The following is a 22512-nucleotide window of genomic DNA, read 5'->3' as shown; positions in this document are numbered from 1 at the left end:
TGGGGCTTGCTGGGCTGCTGTGGTGCGCTCAGGTGATGCTGAGGCGGGTGTCTTTCTGTGGGCTGGACCAACGTTCAGTCCGTCTGTCAAGGCTGATAAGCTGAACTGGACTCTCATGATGCAATGCAGTCGTAAACCAAGCATAATACAGGTACAGATTTTTAGGAAAATTGCCTAATGACAAATGTACAAGAAAAAAAATGTACAACTAAAAACCATAAGGTTGTGAAGGGTAAGGTTTAGTGTTTTTTTTTTTTTTACTTGGTCCATTTCAGCAATTTAAAACCAGGGGTGAGACGAGTAAAATTATGTTTAAGTCACTTTACATTTTTATCAGAGTAATGGACCAGGCCATTCCTGGAATCAAAACAAAACACTTTATAAATGTGTTTGTATTTTTTTTTTTTAATTTGTAATCAATTTAATATTTTTAAAAGGTATTTTTATTTTCAATTTTTTTTAAATTGTATTTTTTTTTTTTACAAATGCCCCGCTTTAAATGTTTACTTAAAAAATCTAAACGCCCACATTTAAAAAAAGAAAATGGAAGCAAGTTTTCCATTCTGAAGCTTTACCACCTATGACTTTTGATTTGTACTTTTGGGATTACATTAACCATGCGACCATATTATTATTATTACTCATTTTGAAACAAAGATGGCCAAAGTAATGAATTAAAGGCATGACGAGTTTCTTTAAAGACTGAAAACGAGAGCAAAGTGTTTTAAAAGCGCGTGTGCACTGCTTCCGCAGGCGAACCACACGAGCTACTGTTGCATTGTGGGTAGCGTAGTTTTTACGGGCGTTTCCCCCATTGCTTAGCGCCCTCACCGGACTACACGCCCCACCCGCGCCTCCAACGAAGCCCCGTATGTCTATCGCGCCGGAAGAGAAGAAGCTCCTTTCCCCAGCCATCTTGTGGCTTCACCTAGCGAAGTGTTCGCACCAAGCCTTGTAGAATCGGAGGAAAATCCTGCTGAAGGGGCGCCATCATGCCCGGACAAATGCAAGAAGGTTTTGGCATCTCCGTAACCAATCGATACGACCAATTATTGGACGATGAATCGGACCCGTTTGAGCTGATGAAGCAGGCTCAAGCTCAGGCTCAGGCTGAGGCGAAGAAGAAGAAGGAGGCTGCCGCTTCTGGTGCCGCCAAGTCTGCAGCCCAGGCGGCCAAACAGCCCAAAAAGGAGTCCCAGAAAGACAGAAAAACCCCGTTGACCGACAAAAAGGCGGAGCCCCAGGCTCCCGTCCCGCTCAAGAAAGATGGTGAGCACGTTTTCTGCTTTTCGAACCTCTTAGCACAAGAGGATGTTGGGAGATGCTAAAAGCTAACTCGTAGCAAGGTGCATAACGCTTACATGACGTGAGCCCCGCGTGGTTGCCGAGTTCTCTGCGTTCTTTTTGAGCCCTTCTCGATCCCTATCAAACATGTTCGAACCTTGCGACATATCTATGAACAACCTCTCCCAAAGACCGCATTCTGGTTTGCCTCGAGGCCCTCATTGGCAGTCCAGGCCTTGTGTGAATATGACGTGCGTGTGCATGTTTGTCGTCATGTTTAAAACAAGTACACCGAGGAGAAAACATTACACAAGTCAAATGTCATCCAAGTCCGTGTCAAATAAACGATTCGACATGCATCTCGCGCCCATTGTCAACAGACGATAAACAGGCGCGCACATGCTTCTTCCAAGCAGCACTTCCTTGCTTTCCCTTTAGCATTATGCTAATTGCTATTACACACCGAAAACCAATCTTAAAAAGCGCACAATTGGATGCACTTGCATGCTCACAGTTGGTCGTAATCAGCATGTGTGTGTCCGAATGTTAGGTCAAGTGATCTAGTTTCTGGAGAGAAGATGAGACAGGTGCACCCTGTGTGTTGCACCCAGCTGCTAGATGCTTCTATTTTGGTACACAGGGCGAATGAAGCAATGTCTCCACTCTCCCAACATGTGTAGGCCTACAGCGGCCATGTGCTGCCAGGGCGTCGGAATCATGATGAGGATGGCGGTGGAGCCGAATGGCCGTTCAAGACGTTTATTAGCACACAATGTGATCAGGCACACGGCAGGTGATGTTTTGCTCAATGCCGGTCGGGCAAGCAAAGGGAGGGGGGGCATTTCAAATCTGGGGTAGTCACAGGCCGCATTCCAAACCATTCATCCACTGCTGCCTCAGCTAATGATTGACAGTGTTGTAATCGCGAGCGGACAATTCCCCCTCAATTGTCCTAAAACGTGCTGCGGAAATGATCAAGTGAATTAATCCGAAAACCGTACTGCGAACATGAGGGGGCCTTTTCCTTACTGGGGGGAGCGTTTCACTTGTGTAATGTACATGTAAAAATGGAGTTATTTGAAGAATATTTTCATAAATGTGTCCATCTTTAAACAAATTCCTCCTAACCATGAATAATTGCCACCCACCCATTTGTAATTTCCTATAGAGTACTGATTCCTGATTCGATCATAAAGTACAAACGTCATACATCTTGAATTTACACACATTACAGCCGTGAACTTGTGTTAGGTGAACGTATTCAGTTGTAAGTTCAGCTATTCACAAACTGACGTGATCTCAGACCTGGATGCTCTAGCACTTAACCCGTGGGCAGTATTTTATTTTGAAATGGCTTGGTCAGAACCAACAAAAAGCCAAAAAATGGTCACAATAACGCCTAGGACTTAAACAGCATAAGTAATTAAATGAATCTTTTGGCATTTACACTTAACATTGTACGGCCAATTACATGGGCTGTTGGTTGCTGCATTCGGAGAGAAGCAGAAACATACTTTCAGTTTCACTTTTGACATGCATGAGGTTCATTCAATTTCAAGGACATCTCTTCCATACGCAAACCTTTAAACGGTACCAATAGATTTTGCCTAATAATAGCCTAAAACTGGGGCCACATTCATGCTTATATTAGTTAGACCTTTGCTCAGAAACGGCAAATACATTCACAATATTAGTTAGGCATGCAAATAAATACAAGAGCTGTGTTTGGATGAACCTTGTCACAGATATTTGGTTAGCATTAAGAATTTGCAGCACACTTAAAATGTGATGCAATTGTCAAAAGGTTGTTTAGTAAGCCTTCAAACATATGTAAATATTTCCTCAATGTTTTCTTAAATTTCCGTTGGGTTAATTTTCTAAACGCTTCTGTGCTGTAGTTACGTTTTACTAAGTTGTGTTTTTTGGGGTGTTCAGCTTTAGAGGTTCCACTCTATTAGTTTGTACATTTATACTCTCAACGTGTCCCATCCCAAAGGCCCCGGCATGAGGAGAATGGGCCGCAAACCGGAGGGCGAAGGCTCGAGACCCCAGGGCGGCCAGCAGGGAGAGGGCCGCCCCCCCGCAGACAGACGGCCGGTGGACAGGCGGCCACCTCGTCGCTTCGAGAGGCCGACCGGCGAGCCCGGCGAAAAGCCCGCCGACAAGCCCGCCGAGGGAGGCGAATTCTCGGTGGAGAAGTGAGTTTCCGTCTTATCATCGCAGAACGCGTGCAGGCGAGAGCCGGCAGTTAACGGTTGTTGTCGCTGCCGCCCTTCAGGCCCATTGGCGACAGGCCGATGAGGGGCCGCGGTGGCGGCAGGGGCTTCCGTGGAGGCAGAGGGCGCGGCATGGGTCGCAGTGACGGCTTTGACTCCAGAGGGAAACGGGAATTTGACAGGCACAGTGGCAGCGACCGATCGTAAGTAATTGTTTAGATTCACACCGTCAATGAGGTCATGAGTAAGGTTTGATGGTTTGTCATGCTTTTCAACTTATACTCAGATTGGTATTATACACACACTAATGTAACTGCATATGCACGTAGAAATAAGTTAACACGGAGGAACGAATACATAAAAGACCATTTGTAAAGTTTGGGATCCTTTCACAATTTAAGTGCTGCTATAAGTGGACTGCTGACTCTGGCAAGGTGGAAAGCCGCATTTAGTACTAGTAGTAGTAGTAGTAGTGGATAACAAGTCACTTCCTGTTGATTTTAAGCCACTTCCTGTTAAAATCCAGTCACTTCCAGGTCACTTCCTGTTGAAATCAGGCCACTTCCTTAACAGCCGTTGATAAGTGCAGTATTGTCACCTGTAAACTAGAACAGCCTTACGCAACAATTTCAATTGCGACACAATTTAACGTATTTAACATCATTAGCTATTTTAACTTAGCCTACCACTGCTAGTTAGAACGTATTGCAATGTCCCCACACTTGGACTAGGATAGATACAGCCGTCGTGCACTTCAAACCGCTTTATTAAACAAACGGCAATGAAATAAACATTGAGTCATGATGGTCACATCCGATGCCCGAAGTGGCTAACAGTTAGCCAATTAACAGCCAGCTTCTAACCTGCGCTCACACAGCCAACTTTTTGATTCGTTGACACCCATGTCACTCACCAGGCAGGCCCTGCTGTTCAAAGCCATACAATACTCAATCAAAAATAATACAGTGTAGAACGTCAGGATGGTGACCTTTAGGTGAACAATAATAATACCCACACTTCACTAGATACTTTGTTTAATAATGTCAAATTTTAAAAAAAAAAAAAAAAACTTGATCTGTTTAGTCGATGATTAGATCGCTCCAGCCTGATTTGGCTTATTACACCAGTATGTATTTTTAAACCAGATTATTTAATACTTAAATAGCAGCATCTGTGAATTAAAAAAAAAAAGTACTGGAAATAGTAGAGCTTATTTCTAAGATGCCAAATTACATAATGCCCATACCTGATACATATACTCCTACATGCTACATAGTTCCCGCTGTTGATGGTGGCTAAAGAAAAAGTTTTTTTGGTGTGTGTGTTTGTGTGTGTGTGTTCCTCCTTCAGTGGTCTGAAAGGTGAAGAGAAACGAGGTGGAAGCGGATCTCACAACTGGGGCACAGTCAAAGATGAACTCAAGTAAGTCGGCCACGCCCGCAACATGGAAAAGACGACGAGCGCGCGTCACACGAAGGCTGAAATACAAGCGTGTGCCTTCCACAGCGAACTCGACCAGTCAAACGCCACCGAGGAGACCCCCGAAGGGGAGGAGCATCCGCCCGCCGATTCTGAGAACAAGTAACTTGGTCTTGTCCCGCGCACGGGCTCACGCCGTCAGCCGCCGCGGCGGGCGCTCACGGTGCGCCTCTCGTGTTTTTGTTGAAGGGAGAATGAGGTGGAGGAGGTGAAGGAGGAAGGCCCCAAAGAGATGACCTTGGACGAGTGGAAGGCCATGCAGGACAAGGAGCGATCCAAGGTGGAGTTCAACATTCGCAAGGCCAACGAGGGCGCCGACTGGAACAAAGGATTCGTGCTGCACAAGTCTAAGGCCGAAGTGAGTTTGAATGCAGTTGATTGTTTTCCGCGTGGCCGCCATGTCAACGTCACAAGAACGTATGCTTGCTCGAACACATTTTGCAAATGCCTACCGTGAAACATGCTCAAATGAGGCTGAATTTGAAGCAGGTGTGCTCGGCAGACGAGCAAGGATTACTAGTCCATCTTTTTTTTTTTTTGGCCTACACGTCTAATTTGAGTAGAGCCAGGGCGTCAAAGTTTGATCATTTTGAGAAAACGCAACCCTGTGTATTCTTCAAAATCTCCCCACATTCAATAAAAAGTCACTTTGTCGCACCCCCTGGTAAGGTAGAAAAGTATTTGTCCCAATCACACAGAAAAAAATCAACGGCACATGTGTTAATAGAATAGGAAGTCGGCCATTTTGGTTTTGAGCAGCCATTTTGAGTGAATTGAAAGCTCATGCTTAGATGAACAAAAAAAAACACCAGACTAAGCTCGTGTAAGGGAGAGAAAAAAGAAGAAAAAAACTCAGCAAACAGGCACACAATTCACGACACACAGATTAGCATGTGACCATATTGTTGCTTTTGAGGCACGTCAATGTTGGGTTCAGAGCTTTCAAAATTAATCGGCTGTTTTAATAATAGAGTAATCATTTGGAGCCTTTCTCTTTATTTAAAATTGTCCAAATCCTTTGTTTTCAGCATATCAACAGTAATTGTTCACTGATTTCTGTGGTCCTTCATGGATGCAAACATCTGTTTTTACTTTGAAAAACAATGACCGAACCCCGGTAACATAGTTCAACATTACCCCCCCAACTCACTATACAAATACAAAATATGAAAATAAACACCAATAATTGGTTAATAAACGGGGAGGGGAATGCTTTTGTAATACACTTAAATGCAAAATTAAATGGATCAGATTAATTGATTCTAAAAATATTCAATAGTGACAGCACTAGTTCTAATTGCGATGTTGAGAAAGGCTTGAAATCTTTTCTTGGGCGTACATTTCAAAGCGTTTTCAAATTATTTGTCTTCCCTCTTGTAGGGAAAAAAGGGTGAGCTGATCGACGCAGAGGCTTTAGATTCTAAGGTAAGCTCACCACGTCCGCGTCATAACTTTCCAACAACTTATATAGAATGGCGTGAGTGACTTCTCGTCTGTTTTTATTTTTTTCCTTTCAGATGGATGACGAGCACCACTGCCGCAAGCCGGCCAACGATATCACGTCCCAGCTGGAAATCAACTTCGGAGACCACGGACGCACGAGCCGCGGACGCGGTGGACCGCGCGGCGGACGGGGCGGACGTGGGCGCGGAGGCCCACCCCCCGGGGAACGCGCCGGTGATACCCCTAGGCCGTCACGTGGAGGAAGGACCGAGAAGGTAAACATCTGAAGTGATGAAACCTTGAAACAAGTAATAATTATCGCAATAGTGAAGAAAAAAACTCTTAACACCTTATGTGTCTCCGCCCCCTCGCCAGTCGTCTGCTTTGGTGCCCAACGTGGACGACCCCGAGGCCTTCCCGGCCCTGGCCTGAGAGCCTTGGCTACATTTTGGGGGGGAGGGGCCCACAGGAAGGCCCCGCCCACTCCTGAGCACCTCCATTACGAGGCTTGCATGTTCCTGGATCCTTCAGCAAAGTGAAACGACGAGAGAAGACTGTCATGAACTGTGGCACTCGACATGAGGACTGCGTTTTACCCAATAAAAACAAAACAGGTGGAAAAAAATTGAAATTAACAAAAAAAAACACAAAAAAGAAAATGGACTTCTTGCTAGTTGGGAGCAGCTTATTGGTAGAGGTTTTTGTACTTGGAAACAAAGTAGCAGGGATGCTTTCATACAGTATTTTTTTCAGAGGTTATGCATTTGTCCATTGATAGAATCTTTTGTAATTGCTGCTTTTAAAAAAAAAAAAAAAATCCGCATTTGGAAAACAGTCAAGCATCGTTTGTGGTGTGCGCCGTTGGCCGGTGGGCCCGCCGTTACGGCTGCACGCATTGAGATTTGTCTTTTTGTTTTTATTCTGCTTCAGCACTGGGGCGTTGTTTTGTATTTTCTACACAAAAAAGGTTGATATTCTTAAGGTGGATAGCCTGTAAAATATTGCCGTAAATTCTTTCAACTTGATTGACGGTGCAAATGACGTCGTCTGACGAACGAGGCTTCTTTTTGTACAGCAACGTTAGGTTTTTTTTTTGTTTTTGAAGGAAGGCAAAAGTAAATTCGCACTAATGAGGCTTCTTTTGTCATTGGAGGTCATCTCATCGACTTAATTGGAGATTATTTTTTGTTAGGGCGGGTGGCAAGCGTCTTGAACCCGCTACAGTTTACACACTCCGCTACAGCCGGTCACCGCAGTCTGTATGCGCTCCATCGGCCAAGGCAGCCTGCACCACCACCACCTTCGCATAATCGCTCTGAAAGAAATAACAGTCGTCGCTCATTGTGTGGAACAACTGACGTGCTTCTGCAAATGTGTGAATTCCTGCCCTGCTATTGGAGACCTCTGTCGGTAAATAAAAGATGGTCGGTAAATTGTTTGCAGTGTCTTTTTTTTTACGCTGAAAGAACCCGCAAGCTAAAATATCAGGAAAATACAAACTAATATGCATCAAGACGATTCTGCTGTTTCTGGCCCCTGGTGGAAGGTTGCCTGGCAAATCTCCACCTGAAAATGATTTTGCAGTTAGGAAAAATAATTGGATTTGGTTTTCCTCTCTCTTTAACTCAAGTATTGTGTGGAGACTTTTTGTAACTCAAGGACATATCTGTCAGCGCAGTGGATTTTCGGGGGATTGGAACTTGGGCCCGTGAATAGCGAAAGTCCAAATATAATTGATTGCCATTGAAATGTGTGACTTTAAAAAAACAAACTAAAAAAAATGCTAATACACATCCAATATGTATAGTCTATGAACCCCCGCAGCCCCTTCCCCAAAATACATAAAAAATAATGTGGAAAAAATCTGTAGGTAGGCAAAAAATATATATACATTTTATGACAGGTGCTACTGTCAAAATTTGGAGCAATTAACACCATGCAAAGAAAATACCATGCCAAACCCTATAAGTTGCTATTACTATTAGTAACTTGCCTTTTTTCATTTTGTGCTTGCGCACCTGTGAAAATTGAATAATTTGACCCCAGGGATTTTTTTATTTTTTATGTGCCATTTCCAGGCCATGTCTATGCTTTTGGTTTCTGTGTAGTTTCTCAGCACCATAGGATGAAAAGTTTGGTATTTTATTAACTTGAAAGATGTTCATCTGCAACAACACTCTCAATACTCATGAAATTTACACAAATTGGCCAAAAATGATTAACCTGGCTATAGCCAGATTGATTCTGTGATTCACTCCAGGGAGTTGTCTGCTGCATGACGTCACTCTCGGCGCGACTCGACAGCACGCACAAACTTGCATATGAATGGATTGTTAATACTGCTTGTCAGTAGCACATTGACCGACAATCCATTCAGGTGTAGATCAGTCATAAATCCTGTCGAGTCGCGCCGGGAGTGACGTCATGCAGCCGACATATTCGGTCTTGTGAGTTTGGACACATGCACTGACAGACGTACAAACAGGCGTATATATCACACGCGTCATCATGTGCCCACATAGAGAGAAGGGGGCAGGACATCTGCTGAGTGATACACCAGCTTGTTTGCAGGCTCTGAGGGGCTCGGGCTGTGGCCCACCACCTTGCTGTGTCACCTCTGTGTGGTGGGCTACATACACTCACACATGCTGATGAACTGTACAGGAAACATGGTGAGTTGTTGTAAGGCTCATTGTTGCGGGTGTAACCACATTCATTAAAATCAGATGCAAAGCTAGGGAGGCTAAGAGAGAGATGCGTACACCTTTGTCTGGTCGCCAAACAATTGCGAAGCACATATGGGCAAACAGGTGTTCTTACTCACGTTAATTTAACACCTTGGGTTAATTTAGGCCCTGACGATGAATCATGCTCGTTTTTGGAATGTGGGAGAAGCACCAGGAGGCCTAAGCAGAGAGTCAAACCCCAGCTGAAAATGAGCTTTAATTTTCTCATCAGCTGGTTGTATACATTGCAGGTTGCCCCTAAATCATACGTCAATCCAATCATTTATTATCTATACAATTAAAAGAATATACGGTCTTAAATATTTCTTCAAACTGTTTCCATTTCAGATTTTGTAACATCATGACATAAAAAAAAGTAGGTATTTAACGTGGAGTAAAATATTTTGTCAATCTGACAAAATAAAATTGTGTTGAACTGGCCAAACGTTACAATTGCAATGAGCAAGTTATTTTTTTAAGTTTTTTTTTTTTTTAAATAAATTCAAATCCTTCATTTTGGAGTGGGATTTACATTTATTTTATTATATATATATGAACAATGAATGGTGCTGAAAATTGATGGCTAAGAATGTTGCTAATTATAATATTATAGGCTATTTTATAATAGATATATGTATAAACACAATTCATATAACTATAGTTAACAATATATTTTAATTTAGTTTCCACTAATTACTTGATTTTTCATTGATGGAGAATTCATAAAATTAGGTAGCTATTAGAATTATTATATCCAATTTAATAACAATAATTTCCCTTTTCGTTTCAACCACTTCCCCACATTTTTTTAATTATGTCAAATATTGATAAAACACTTTGTTGACACGCTTTGTAACACAAGAGTCTGTTTGTTAATTTAATACATCTTTAGCATAAACACAAAAAGGTTTAAAATGAGCATTTATTAGTTGTTTCCTTCCATTTTCTAAAATAAAAATACATATCAAATGTACATCTTTTACTTTCAGTGCAACAACATTTATTTATTTATTTTAAGCCACATTGTGCAGTGCAGTTTGCAGGGTGTTTGGGGGCGGTCAATATGTGCATGGCGATAGTGCGTGACGTCACACACAAGCATCCAGCATTAGCAGCAGCAGCAACAGAAAAAGCAGGCTCGAGCATCTTCTTCCTCCACCTCCTCCTCTTCCTCTCCCTTCAGCCACCAACGCCACAGCCGACTGTCCCTTTCACCTCCGCCGTCCTCAAGGCTCTCCGCTCCGGCCACCGACATGCACTTCTCCTCGGCCCTGCTTGCGGTGCTCCTGGCGGGGCTCGCGGCCGCCGCGTCCTCCCTGGAGGTGTTCGACAACCAGCTGGGCGACATCAGCTACTGCAAGAAGCAATGCCAGCTCGCCATCAAAAACAAAGGCCCTGCTAAAGTAAGATAACGTTCCAATGGCAAAAGCTGCACAACTGCGTGACTGATTGTGCAAAAAAAAACAGATGCGATGTCCAGTTTCGTTTTTGAAATTATAATTTTCATTTAGGCGTTTTTTTGTTTTTTTTGCGCAGTGTCATCTTGCTCAGCCCGAAAATAAGTCGAGCAATGGGGGTGAAAGCGTTTCCGTGAGGCGGATAGTAGAAGTAGGACTGAGCACAAAAGGTTTTGCAGCACTGGATGTTTTTTTTTTTTTTTTTAAACCCTCAGGTGTGGCCCCACATCTTGCAGCGGGACAATGGGCCCAGAAACCCGAGCGGACCACACCGCCTTCAAACCGGGACAATTAGAGGATATAAATAATTCCATAATTAATCGCGACAAAAACCGTGATGTTGTTCGGTTTTGTCAGGAAATGCGGAAAAGATGATGACAAGGCTGTTATGAGAGCTGTATGTGTGTATTGCTCGCGTTGGCCACCAGAGGGTGCTGTTTATTATCCTATTTGGAATTAACAGTAAGTATAGCAAAGGAGGACATTTTGGCATTTTAGGAAAATGGCTCCATAGAGCAGCGACCGCTGCGAGGTCTCTATTGTTTCTGTAGGAATTCTTATTATTATGAGCATCACAACTTTTAACATGTTATAATTTTGACAATTTAACATATACCAACTTTTGACATATTAGCATTTGTATCACATTACATTGCATAATTTACAATCCTTAGCAAGCTGTTTTATTGATTACCAACTGTTAATATGTTAGCATTTTATAGGTTTAGCAGTGTAGCATTTGAGCACTTCCTATTAGAAATAATACCCAACATTAGCGCGCAATGAACAATCTGCCTTAGGCTTAGCACTTTTGTCCTCTTGTTAGCATGCGGACTGCTAGCACGTCAACATTTTATCTATTTAGTATGCTAACTCTTAGCAGTTTTGCATTTAATTAATTCTCATTCAAGGGATAACCTGTCTGCTGTGAGCAATGTACCATCCATAGAGATCTGCCCCCCCACTCCGGTTGCTATATGTTAGCATACTATCAACTTAGCATACCGACTCATGGTGCTCTCTGTCGTCAGGCTGCCATCTCGCTACGTGCTAGCTAAGCAACTGTTAGCATTGTATTCATTGTCATTGGAAATAGTAAAATGAACTCCTTATCAATCTGCCTTAACACATTTTGTACTTTTAGCATAGCAGCTGTTAGTATTCTAGCTCAGTGTCGTCTCAAAGTCACTAATATCCATTCTATACGTGACAACTAACATACGGTGTTCTTCTTGTAGGATTCCATAATGAACGCCTGCCACCGCGGCTGTCGTCTGTACTCCATCTGCCAGTTCGTCAACGGCAACGCCGGCTTCAACGCCAGCAAGGACGAGTGTCAGGGAGGTGAGCGGCTCCATCTGTGGCTCTCGGTTTGACTGGAAGGAATTGTCACTGGGGTGGGGAGCTACGTTTTGGTTGCCCTTTACAGGGTACAAAGCAGTACCTTTAAATTTTACAGGGTGGGAAAATGTCTGCAAGTTATTTACATTGTGTACCTAATAAATTGTCCCTCGATTCCCATCTGTGCTTCTTTCTCTCCTGTAATGCGTGTCCACAGCCTGCCAGGAGGCTTATGTCAAACTTGTGGAGCAGGAGGCGTGCAGCACCGGCTGCGCTAGCCAGCCCGCCGAACCCGAAATCCAGAGGAGGAAGGTGAGAGAGTCTTCACATGCAAACGTGCACACGCAATGACAGAGATCCCCCCCCCGCAGCTCAAGGCCATGACCCTGCGCCCCAAGCCGCCTTCCGTCATGGAGGCCGTGTCCAGTTGGTGCAATGACATCGTCAGCTCCGCTCAGAGCTTCATCTCCTCCACCTGGACCTTCTACCTGCAGGCCGACGATGGCAAGGTTGTCGTTTTTCAGGTAACGTTTACTTGTTTGGTTAAACTAGACAATGCACCTTTGCTAAAGAATAGCAACCGTTTGTATTTATATGTAAATATGTGCAGATCGCTACAGACGTCTGTTTTTTGCTAGTTGAACAGTTTGGCTCTGACCAACCAATCAAAGGAGGGAAGAATGCGGATTGGTTAAAGAAACAGTCACATTGCTAATAAAGTTATTTCAACCAGCAGTACTGATTATGATGGTTCTGGGCAGATTACATCAACATGGCAACAATTGCAGGCTGAAATTTGATTGGACAAAAAAAATAGCAACAAATGAATCGCAAGTGAAGCGCTAACAAATCAGGCAAATAGACAGTAGATGGGAATAATTCTTGGAAGAAATATTCAAATCTAGATTGTGTACAAAATATGCGGCTAGGTGTGAACAGGTGATTTTTTTTTCCCCAATTAACTCATTCACTGCCATTGACGGCTATAGACGTCAAAAATTCATTTGAACAATTTATTTTAGTTTAACATTTTTTCCACTTTTGTTAACAAGAGTAGGGGGAAAAAAAGAACAGATATAAAATTTGTGATTAATTGTGAGTTAACTTGTCAAGTCATGCGATTAATTACGAAAAATTGTAATCATTTGACGCCCCTAATTTTTAATAATATTTTCTTATTTTTTTATTAATTACATGTTTTTTAATAAACTTTAAACAAAACCAAAAATCTGAAAAAAAAGCAATTTTTTTGCATTTTGGGGGGAGGGGCAAATATTTAAATGTCATTATTTTTGTCTTATGTGTGTTAAAAATCAGCAAAAAGTTTTGAGAAAGAAAATTATTTTTTTAATGAGCTAATATGTTGATTAAATCCATTTGCTGCTTGATCGGTTGGGCCCTCGTTTTTAATGAATAAAAATAGTATTTTGAAATATAAAAAAAGAGAATGTAAATAAATGAATTGCTTTTATATAGGTTACACACGCTGTAGTATTTGTTGTTGTTGATGTGTGCCTTTAAGGAGGCGTGGCCTAAAGAGTGATGTCAGGAGCTGTGACTCCATCTCCAGTTGGTCGTTTCCTACACATCAGCTCAGTTAGCTTCTCCATGCTCCTTGCCAGTGTGTTCATTTTGCATTTCTGCGTTTGACCGTTTATCCAGTTTACATCAGTCTCTTTCGTAATTGAACGCATCTCTTTATTTCTTAATTAGGTTGTACGAATAAATGCTTGAATGTAAATGTGATTTCACCGTACATTATCAAGCGTCTGTGCCAGCAAGGGCTCATTTTGGATTCGGCGTGTTTGTGAAGGTCGAGCGAGCAAGGGCGCGCGGAAGGACGGCGCGTTTTCTCCGAGAAAATTGCAGCTTGTTAAAGTTATTTTAAGCCACGCCGCTTCCTCTCGGCATTGTGAATATTCCTGCTTGGAAAACTTCATGCGCTCTTTTGCCATGAAATCCCTTATTTTGCTATCAGCAGACCTAAATGTGGAATAACAATAAACATTTACTATAATTAAGGTAGAGAATATAAAGCCAACCACAGCGGCCAAAGTGAAAAGAGCTGCAGAATGCAATTTGGGCTTCGTAATTAAAGGACTGTGAGGAAATTGACAGTGTTTATCTACACTTGATGATATGCTGAAGCGCAGCGTGCACTAAGAGAAGCTGAACGTTACCCCATAAAGAAACACAGACGCCACAAATGTTTAGTTTTTTTTATTCAATTGAGGACTGTAATGAATGTTTGCCGGTTGAAGAAGAAGCAGAACGTCAAGGTCCTGAGGGCTGGTGTGTAAATTTTGTCATTTGACGACTGCTTGTGACAGAAAGTTTCACTGAAGAAAGTTGTTTTTCTTACTTTTTGGAGTATTCGCTTTACAATACAGGGAAGAGTTACGTATGGGTCGACATCCATGGATTCCTATATAAAAAAAAAAAAATTGTTTTAAAAATCTTTTAATATTTTATTTTTATTTTTGTAAGCCAACTCTTTTTCTTTTTTTTCGGTAAAAAAAAAAATCTTTTTTTGGGGTAGATTTTTAGGGTGGGGGAGGGGGGAGTCATAAATGTTTTTCATTTAAATCCAATTCTTTCTTTCTTTCCCACAATACGCATCATTTATATACATGGATTTGTGCTATTCGTGGGCGGGCTCGGTCCCTATGACCCGGAAAATAATGGGTCGACAGTATAGCGCTTTCATTAAATGAATAGGAATAGACAAATGTGTAAAAATGACAGTAAGCCCACATTACTTGCAATGGAGAGGGATGGCGAGATTGCCACAACTTGTCAGTGAGTCGTTCTTTGCAGAGGATAAAGAATATAGATAAGAATAAAATGCGTGTATAATTTACGCCCTAGATATATATATATATATGAAAAAAAAAATTCAATTTTTTTTCATATATATATATATATATGAAAAAAAAAAGAAATATTTTTTTTCCATAAAAAACAGGGATTGGCTCCCCAAAAGCTCTTTTAGCAAGAATTTTACAAAAACGTAAATTCTTGGTGTTTCCCAGTTTTTATTACAGTAGTAGACATTAGCGTGGATGTTCCCATAGCTGACAGCATTAATTCATGGAGACCACTGAAGGCTTTTTTTCAGTTTCACATACATTGCGGTTATGTCGTTTGCATCGCTTTACAATTGCACTGCATCATACTGAGAGCTGTTTCGAAAATAAAATAAAAATAAATTTATCTACAGAGGGGCAGCTGAACCAAAAGTTGTGGGTGGCAAGTGTATGCTCTCGACAAAAAGTGTGTGTGTGTTGCTGAAGGCATCAACAGTGTTGCCATCACTGACTGCAGCCGCTGTACCGGCAAGGGCAGCGGCGAAGCAAAAATCCTTTTTTAACGAGGTCTCCAGGGGAAAACACAAACGCGCATCACACAAAAGAGCACGCAGTAGTGCAGCGCTGATGTTACGTGGCGCATGAAAACAAAAAAATCACTTCATACGACGCTGAATGTAGTTGAAATGGTATCAAAGGAGACATATTATGCCTTTTGTTCTCAATTTAAAACAGAACAAAGACACATCTCCGGGTTGTAACTAATTAAGTAACTGTAATTGTTAGTTCAGTTACGTAATCATTACTGTAACTCGGTCACGTCATGTCAATTTTGGGGCAGTCGGGAGTCACTTTTGTTTAGTTTGGGGCACTTCCTGTTGATTATGGGCCACTTTCCGGTCACTTCCTGTAAAAAAAAATTCTCATATAACTTTATTAAACAATTTCAACAGACTACACAAATAAAAAAAAAAAAACTTCCTGTTAAATTTGGGGCGCGTCATTTTGATTTTGAGCCACTTCCAGGCCATTTCCTGTTTAGTTTGGGACACTTCCTGTTAATTATGGGACACTTTCGGGTCACTTCCTGGTAAAAAAAAAATTCTGATATAACTGTATTAAACAATTTTAACAGAATACGCAAACAAATTGTGAACACTACACTCACGTTATTAATACAGAAAAAATAAACAAAAAACAAAAAAAGCCAGGAGGGGATATTTAAATAAAAACATCAAAAAAGAGCATGAAGCCAAAGTTCTCATTGCTTTCTTGTTGATAGATCTCAATATAGTATTAATGTACTGCTTGGTTTCCATTTCAAAAACTTTTGATTTGTGTATGTGAAATTTACTTCCTGTTAAATTTGGAGCACGTCCTTTTGATTATGAGCCAATTCCAGGCCATTTCCTGTTTAGTTTGGGGCACTTCCTGTTGATTATGGGACACTTCCGCATCACTTCCTGTTATATTTGAAGTACATCCTTTATGATTTTGAGGCTCTTCCAGGTCATTTCCTGTTTAATTTAGAGCACATTCTGTGGCTTTATGGAACACTTCCGGGTCACTTCTTGTGTAGGTGTACAGTAATTAACTCACAGCTGCAACTGTAACTTAATAACTGTATGTATGCATGTTGACGACTGTCATCTTCCACAGAGCCAACCGGAGATGGAGTATTCGCTCCCCGAGCTACAGGCGCCTCGTTCCAACGTGGCCGACAGCCCCTGGCCTCAGGTGCACTCGCACACGCAGAAGCCTCACGGTGAGCGCGGTGACGGCCATTTTGTCAGACAAATCCGCAATTTTTCATGTAAAATTGCATCCTCTTGTCTGCAACAAACCACTTTCTTATGGTAAGGTTACAATGTTTCGCCAGGTGTAAGGGGGCGTGGCGAGAAGGCGGGATCTAAAGCAGGAAGCAGAGGCAAACATCAGGTGCAGCACACCGATGAGAGTGCTGCCGCCGCTGCCGAGCACGACTTCCTGGGTTGCATGTCTAGGTGAGCCCAGATGAGAGATCCACTTTTCAACTCTAATTCTTCGCGCACTTCAAACGAACTGTCATCGGTGCTGTTTGTTTACTTTTGATATCAGCGTTGTAGTGGCGTCAAAATCGTTCATGGCTTCTTTCTAAGACTCGCTCTCTCTTCTTCTCTGGTACAGAAGTACAGTCTTGCTCTTTGGCGTTTTGTGCCATCTAGTGGTGAACACTGTTATTACAATTTAAAACAGAAATCATTGTTTTCAAAAATGAATCAAGGGCCACTTCGCCGCCAGTTGCCCGTTCCCTGCTGTATAACTCATTCACTGCCATTGACGGCTATAGACGTCAAAAATTTATTTGAACTATTTCTATTAGTTTAACATTTTTTCCACTTTTGTTAACAAGAGTACGAAAACCTAGAATTTTTTTTATTGTACATTTAGAACAGATCTAAAATTTGTGATTAATCGTGAGTTAACTAGTAAAGTCATGCGATTAATTACGATTAATGTTTAATCTTTTCATTTTTTTAAATCGCGTCAGGCGATTAAATTTTTTAATTGTAATTAATTGCATGACTTCAATAGTTAACTCACGATTAATCACACATTTTATATCTGTTCTAAATGTACAATATTTTTTTTCTAGGTTTTCATACTCTTGTTAACAAAAGTGGATTTTTTTTTTTAAACTAATAGAAATAGTTCAAATGAATTTTTGACGTCTATAGCCGTCAATGGCAGTGAACGAGATAATAGTTTCCATCTTCCGTGCTCGCGTTCAGGCGTTCGGGTCTGCCCCGGTGGATTTTGGCGGCCTGCCTCTTCCTGTCCATCATGGTCATGCTGTGGCTCAGCTGCGCTAGCCTGGTCACCGCACCTGATCAGCACATCAAGACGCAGGTACGACCCAGTTAGCACGCACTAGTTGCTATTATTTTTTTTACATTTTCCTTTCTAATACTCATGTACAAACTGGCATTTTTGAGGTAGGCTCTAACAAATTCATTTCATTATTCGAGCCTTGGTGGAGGTCTTTGTTGCTCTCCCGTCACGCCGACTGTTTATTTGCAGCTGAGCATCAACGGCGACAAAGAGTTCCTGGACGACGCGCAGGCGAAGGTGAACCCGTACCACCTGAGCCCGCTGCCGGCCGTCACCGTGAAGCGGGCGGCGCCCGAGGACAGCCAGGAGGCGGGGCCTCTGCCGGTCAAGGTGGACCTCGACAAGACGCGTGTGTAGAAGCTTCTGGGATTCCCTTCACTCAGTCACTGGATTTTTATGATTTTTTTTTTCAGGAGCACGGCACCTTCCGAGTCATTTTACAACATTATTGTTAATCCCTAGCTGGATGTTATTTGATTGGACGGCCTGTCTGAGAGCTTCCATGTTGTTTCGAGATTCATTTTACATTCACAGTCATGAGCATTGAAGTGAAGAGAAACAGAGCCAGGAACTATAATCATCTTTGTATTGGAGAGTGAGCTGGCAATGTGTTGTTGAAATGAGCAGAAAGTATCGTATTCATTCTGAATGATTGAAGTGCCATGCAAAGTCATTGAGCTGCCTGTAATATACATTGTAACATAGATATAGAGGATTATTTACCAAGGAGTCACACTGAAAAGAAAAGACATACGACTATGAGAAAGTCATCGTTGTAGTTGCATTTTTCCAAGAAAAAAAATCCGTATTTTTGGAGGGGGAGGAGAATCACATTTTGTTAAACATAGGAAAAAATCTGACTTTAAAAAGAAAATTCAAACTTTTTCTTGAAAAAAATGTTGCTTTTTCCACACATTTCCCCCACTCTAAAAAAAAAATTCAAGAAAAATACGAGGATTTTTAAAGAGAAAATGTCAATATTGTTCCAGAAAAAAAGTCTTCTTTTTTTTTAAAAGATGGGCTTCTTCTTTTTCCCCCCCAAAAAATGTCTTTATTTCTTTTATATAAAATTTTATCGATGCATGACTTTGTTCATTCTCTTTTTACATAAAAAACAAAACTTTGACATCATTAAAAATGTATCCAACTTTATTTTCTAAATAAGGTTAAAACACTAAATATTTTCACCAAAAATGCTTTTTTTCCCCATAACACACTTCTTTTCTCATTTCCGTTCCGCTTAAAAAAAAAAAAAAATGTTTTCAAGAATTTCTCTTAACAAATTCAATTTAAAAATACTTTTTTTAAAAAAGAAAAAGTCATCTTTTTCTAGAAAAAAAATCTTAATTTAATAGTTTAAGAATAATTTAGCATTTCCCCCCTCAAATCAGATGTCTTTTTCTCGAAAAAAAAAATGGACTTTACAAAATGCGACCTTTTTCACCTAAAATAGTTTTTTCAAGAAAGTTGATTCTTTTTCAAGAAAACTTTTACCCAAAATATGTTTTTGCTTATTTATTTTTTTAAGTTAAACTAATTTTTGTAAAAAAAAAAATACTTCGTATGCATAATATTAAGAGTTTCATTTTTCCCATGACAATATTTTCTGGAAATCATACTGCCAAAATATGAGTTTATTCTATTGCATTTTTTTGCTAGGTGATTTAACTGAAATGGGGAGAAATCTACATTTTTATTGTTATTTTTATTTTCTAACAAACGGGGGGGTGTCAACATTCAGGATTTTTTCTTGGAAAAAAAGTCTGAGGATTTTGTCTTGGAGGAAAAAAAAAAAACACTTAGTTGCAACAACATCATGTCTTTTTCCCCCCTCATAGTCTTATTGTGTTTTCGTGTCAGTGCGACTCTCGTAGTCCTTGGCAATTCTCGTAAAATTCTGCTGACGATGATGTTCTTGTGATGATGGTCTTCATCACTTCGGAAGCTTTTTGAGTGCATTCAACGTGCTACGTATGTGCTTTCGAAATCCACAGCTGACTCTTTTTTTCTTTCTTTTTTGTACATGTCCCGAATCCAAAAGAGACTTTTGGTTTGTCATGGAGCCGAGTCGCGCGATGCTAACGACTTTTCGTTTTTGCTTTTGGCTGTCCTGTGACGCTCTCGGAACCCCCACAAATGACGCGTGCATGCCAGTCAAGCTTCCATAGTCGAATCCTGATCGCTCCCCGAACCCCCGCTGTAGATTTGTGACCTTTTATTGTACTCCTATTTACTGTAAACTTGGTTAGAACGTGTATTATTACAATAACAATAAAAATAATGACAAGGAATGCCGATTTCATCAGAAGGACTTGAACAACAATAAAAGCCATTTAATCAATCGATATGTGAAGATATATCACGAAGATTATGTGAATTTACTATTCTGTATTGTTTCCTTTATACTGCTCGCTTCATTTTCAATGAAACAATAATTGCAACAAGGAATAAAGTGTTTTCATCAACAGTAGCTGTGTGCGTTTAGCTTTTTCTTTGGCTTAAAAAAAATCATCCTCACAAGACCGATACCTGTGAAAAAACAGGAGGAAGGAAAGGAGGCAAAATAAAAGTCAAAAAAACTATTTTTTCGAGAAAAAAAATATTTTGTTTCCCCAAGAATATAATTTTAATTTTAACATCGTTGTAATCTTGCAAGAGTGAAGTTCTATTTTGAAGTAATAAATACTAATACTTTGCAACAATAAACATAAATACGAGCATAGCATTTGATCCCCCCCCCCCACCAAAAAAAATGAATAAATCTGGTTACGTCCTTCCAGAGACTTTTTTTTCTTGACAAGGCTTTTCTTGCAATACTCTTATTGTCCACTTGATGTCAGCACAGACTAACAATTTAAGTGTCATTCAGCGCAATGCTTCAGTTTCCAACCTTTCTTGAGCCAAGGCAAATATTTGACATACAGCACAAAAAACAAATCCCAAAAAGTATAGAAGATATTTATTACTGGTTGGCAACAAGTGGATAGTCATGTTAATTAATTGTACATTGCGCCTTCTAGTGGAAAAGCGTTTAATTGCGCTAAATCTGCCTCACTCTTCATCACTGACATCGATGAACAGTAATTCATCACTGAGTTTTTACGTGACTTCTCCACTGATGACATATCTTATACGAGGATTTTATGCATTCAATGGGTAGGGAAAGTCTACACACCCCCTGTTCAAATACCAGTAACCCCATTTGGAATGACATGTTTTCATGAAGGGAAGTAAAAATTAATCATTGCGATAACGTAACGTGTTCAAGTGAAAAGTGAGTTGTTGTGGTCAGCGGTGTTCTTTAAAGGCATCACATGTGAGCACGTTACACTTTCACAGATGCAAACGACCTCTCGCCACCTCCCTGTATCGTTGCACACCGGGGAAAAATAAACACACTTTTACGGGCACACGTCACTCATGAGCCGACGTTTATGAGCAGAGTGTGTACTTTGAACACTTAATCCTGCCAGCCGCAGTCAACACTCTGCCATCGTGTGTTTTTCTGTCCCCCAACACAGCCAAATGTAAATGGGGCCCCGGGGGGATTTTTCTGAAGGGATGACGTCACCTTTCCCAAACAAAAAAAAACTTGAATGCGACTTAACTTCACGTGGGACAAAATGACTGAAGGAGATGAAACTTATTGGCCAAATATATATATATAAATAATATTTATTACTTCAGTCAATATTTGTGCTTACATTTGACACTTTCAGGGCAATTTTACACGTCATTGTCAATATTTTAACCTCACTTATCTACTACAAAACTGACTGTACTTCATTTAGATCCTTAAAATCAGCCAAGTTAAAATTCCATTTAAATAGTGTGAATAAATCCGGTACAGGCTACTCAGACAGCAGTTTTTTTAAAACATTATTTTTACACGAGTAATTACTTGCACAATGTGTTACTTTACTTCCCACTCTCAGCGTGAACACCTGATTACCCACAGGGGGCGCTATGCATCCAGCTTTGACTTCCTTATCATTATCTATTATCACTATTATTATTATTCCGTTGTGATTGCTTACGCCTGCAAGTGTGTTGCTATTATCTGGACTCGCCTGCAACATGCACTCAGTCAACTGTAATTATATTATATTATATTATATTATATTATATTATATTATATTATATTATATTATATTATAATATTATATTATATTATATACACGTGTGCAATCACATTAGAGTTTTTTCCTTATGTTTACTACTGTAAGAGGTTGTAGTGAGTTACTGCTTCTAATATGTAGGTTTAAGCTTTATAAGAGGATCAAACCATTAGGGACAGCTCAGAATGCACTTCTAATAAAATATAACGATTGTAAATAGAAAACTGGGTATCTTTATTCAGTCATATTTGTTTATATTTACTTAATGTTTTGGCGAGCCAGTGTGCTGGTCGAGGCAGATGTTAGTTGGCCACCTCTGTTAATGTTTGCTATTCAAATCTGGCACGTAATGAATGAAAACCGACGTGTTTAAATGGTCGCTGGCCCTTTAAATGAATTGACATGACTACAAGTCATTATTATGCTAATTTGCGTGGCAAATATTGAGTATACATATTGTGTGTGTGTGTGTTGTGGTGGTGGGGGGGGGGGGGGGGGTCACCCCTACGTTGCAGAGTCACGCCGGCCGTGCGTGACAAGTGTCCGATTGAACATGTTACGTTTAAGGGGCGTGGGACGATCTCACATCCCCCAAACGGAGGGAGCGTCGACACGCGTGGAACTCTATCTGTCATAAATCCCCATCCCCAAAAAGAAATCATCCTCAATAACCCCAAAAGGGCCAATCGGCTTTACGGCATCGTCTCCCCCTCTCTGTGAGTCCTTCCACGCGCGTGGACAGACTTGTATACACGCACACACACAGCCCG

The 22512-nt window shown here is 40.9% G+C and overlaps 2 protein-coding genes across 3 annotated transcripts; both read left to right on the top strand.

Moving 5' to 3' along the window:
• The first annotated feature begins 875 nt into the window (after nucleotides 1-875).
• On the top strand, nucleotides 876-7855 carry LOC144062722 (SERPINE1 mRNA-binding protein 1-like). 2 transcript variants are annotated; one of them, XM_077584375.1, is made up of 9 exons: nucleotides 876-1269; nucleotides 3281-3482; nucleotides 3563-3703; nucleotides 4851-4922; nucleotides 5007-5081; nucleotides 5166-5337; nucleotides 6360-6404; nucleotides 6497-6697; nucleotides 6798-7855. In XM_077584375.1, the coding sequence occupies exons 1-9, from the start codon at nucleotides 993-995 to the stop codon at nucleotides 6852-6854; spliced, it is 1242 nt and encodes a 413-aa protein (XP_077440501.1). In that variant the 5' UTR covers nucleotides 876-992; the 3' UTR covers nucleotides 6855-7855. The 2 variants fall into 2 exon arrangements, with proteins under 2 accessions (XP_077440501.1, XP_077440503.1); XM_077584377.1 differs by having other exon boundaries at nucleotides 878-1269; nucleotides 5169-5337.
• A 1071-nt stretch (nucleotides 7856-8926) lies between these two features.
• Nucleotides 8927-20094, top strand: tmem59l (transmembrane protein 59-like). The gene is made up of 9 exons (XM_077584903.1): nucleotides 8927-9094; nucleotides 10332-10551; nucleotides 11844-11949; nucleotides 12164-12258; nucleotides 12318-12470; nucleotides 16413-16518; nucleotides 16633-16756; nucleotides 17525-17642; nucleotides 17814-20094. The coding sequence occupies exons 2-9, from the start codon at nucleotides 10402-10404 to the stop codon at nucleotides 17979-17981; spliced, it is 1020 nt and encodes a 339-aa protein (XP_077441029.1). The 5' UTR covers nucleotides 8927-9094; nucleotides 10332-10401; the 3' UTR covers nucleotides 17982-20094.
• Nucleotides 20095-22512: the final 2418 nt, after the last annotated feature.

Source organism: Vanacampus margaritifer, chromosome 13 (assembly GCF_051991255.1).
Source record: "Vanacampus margaritifer isolate UIUO_Vmar chromosome 13, RoL_Vmar_1.0, whole genome shotgun sequence".
Taxonomy (NCBI): domain Eukaryota; kingdom Metazoa; phylum Chordata; class Actinopteri; order Syngnathiformes; family Syngnathidae; genus Vanacampus; species Vanacampus margaritifer.
Note: the sequence above shows the minus strand (reverse complement) of the source record. Positions and strands in the feature narration are given on the sequence as shown.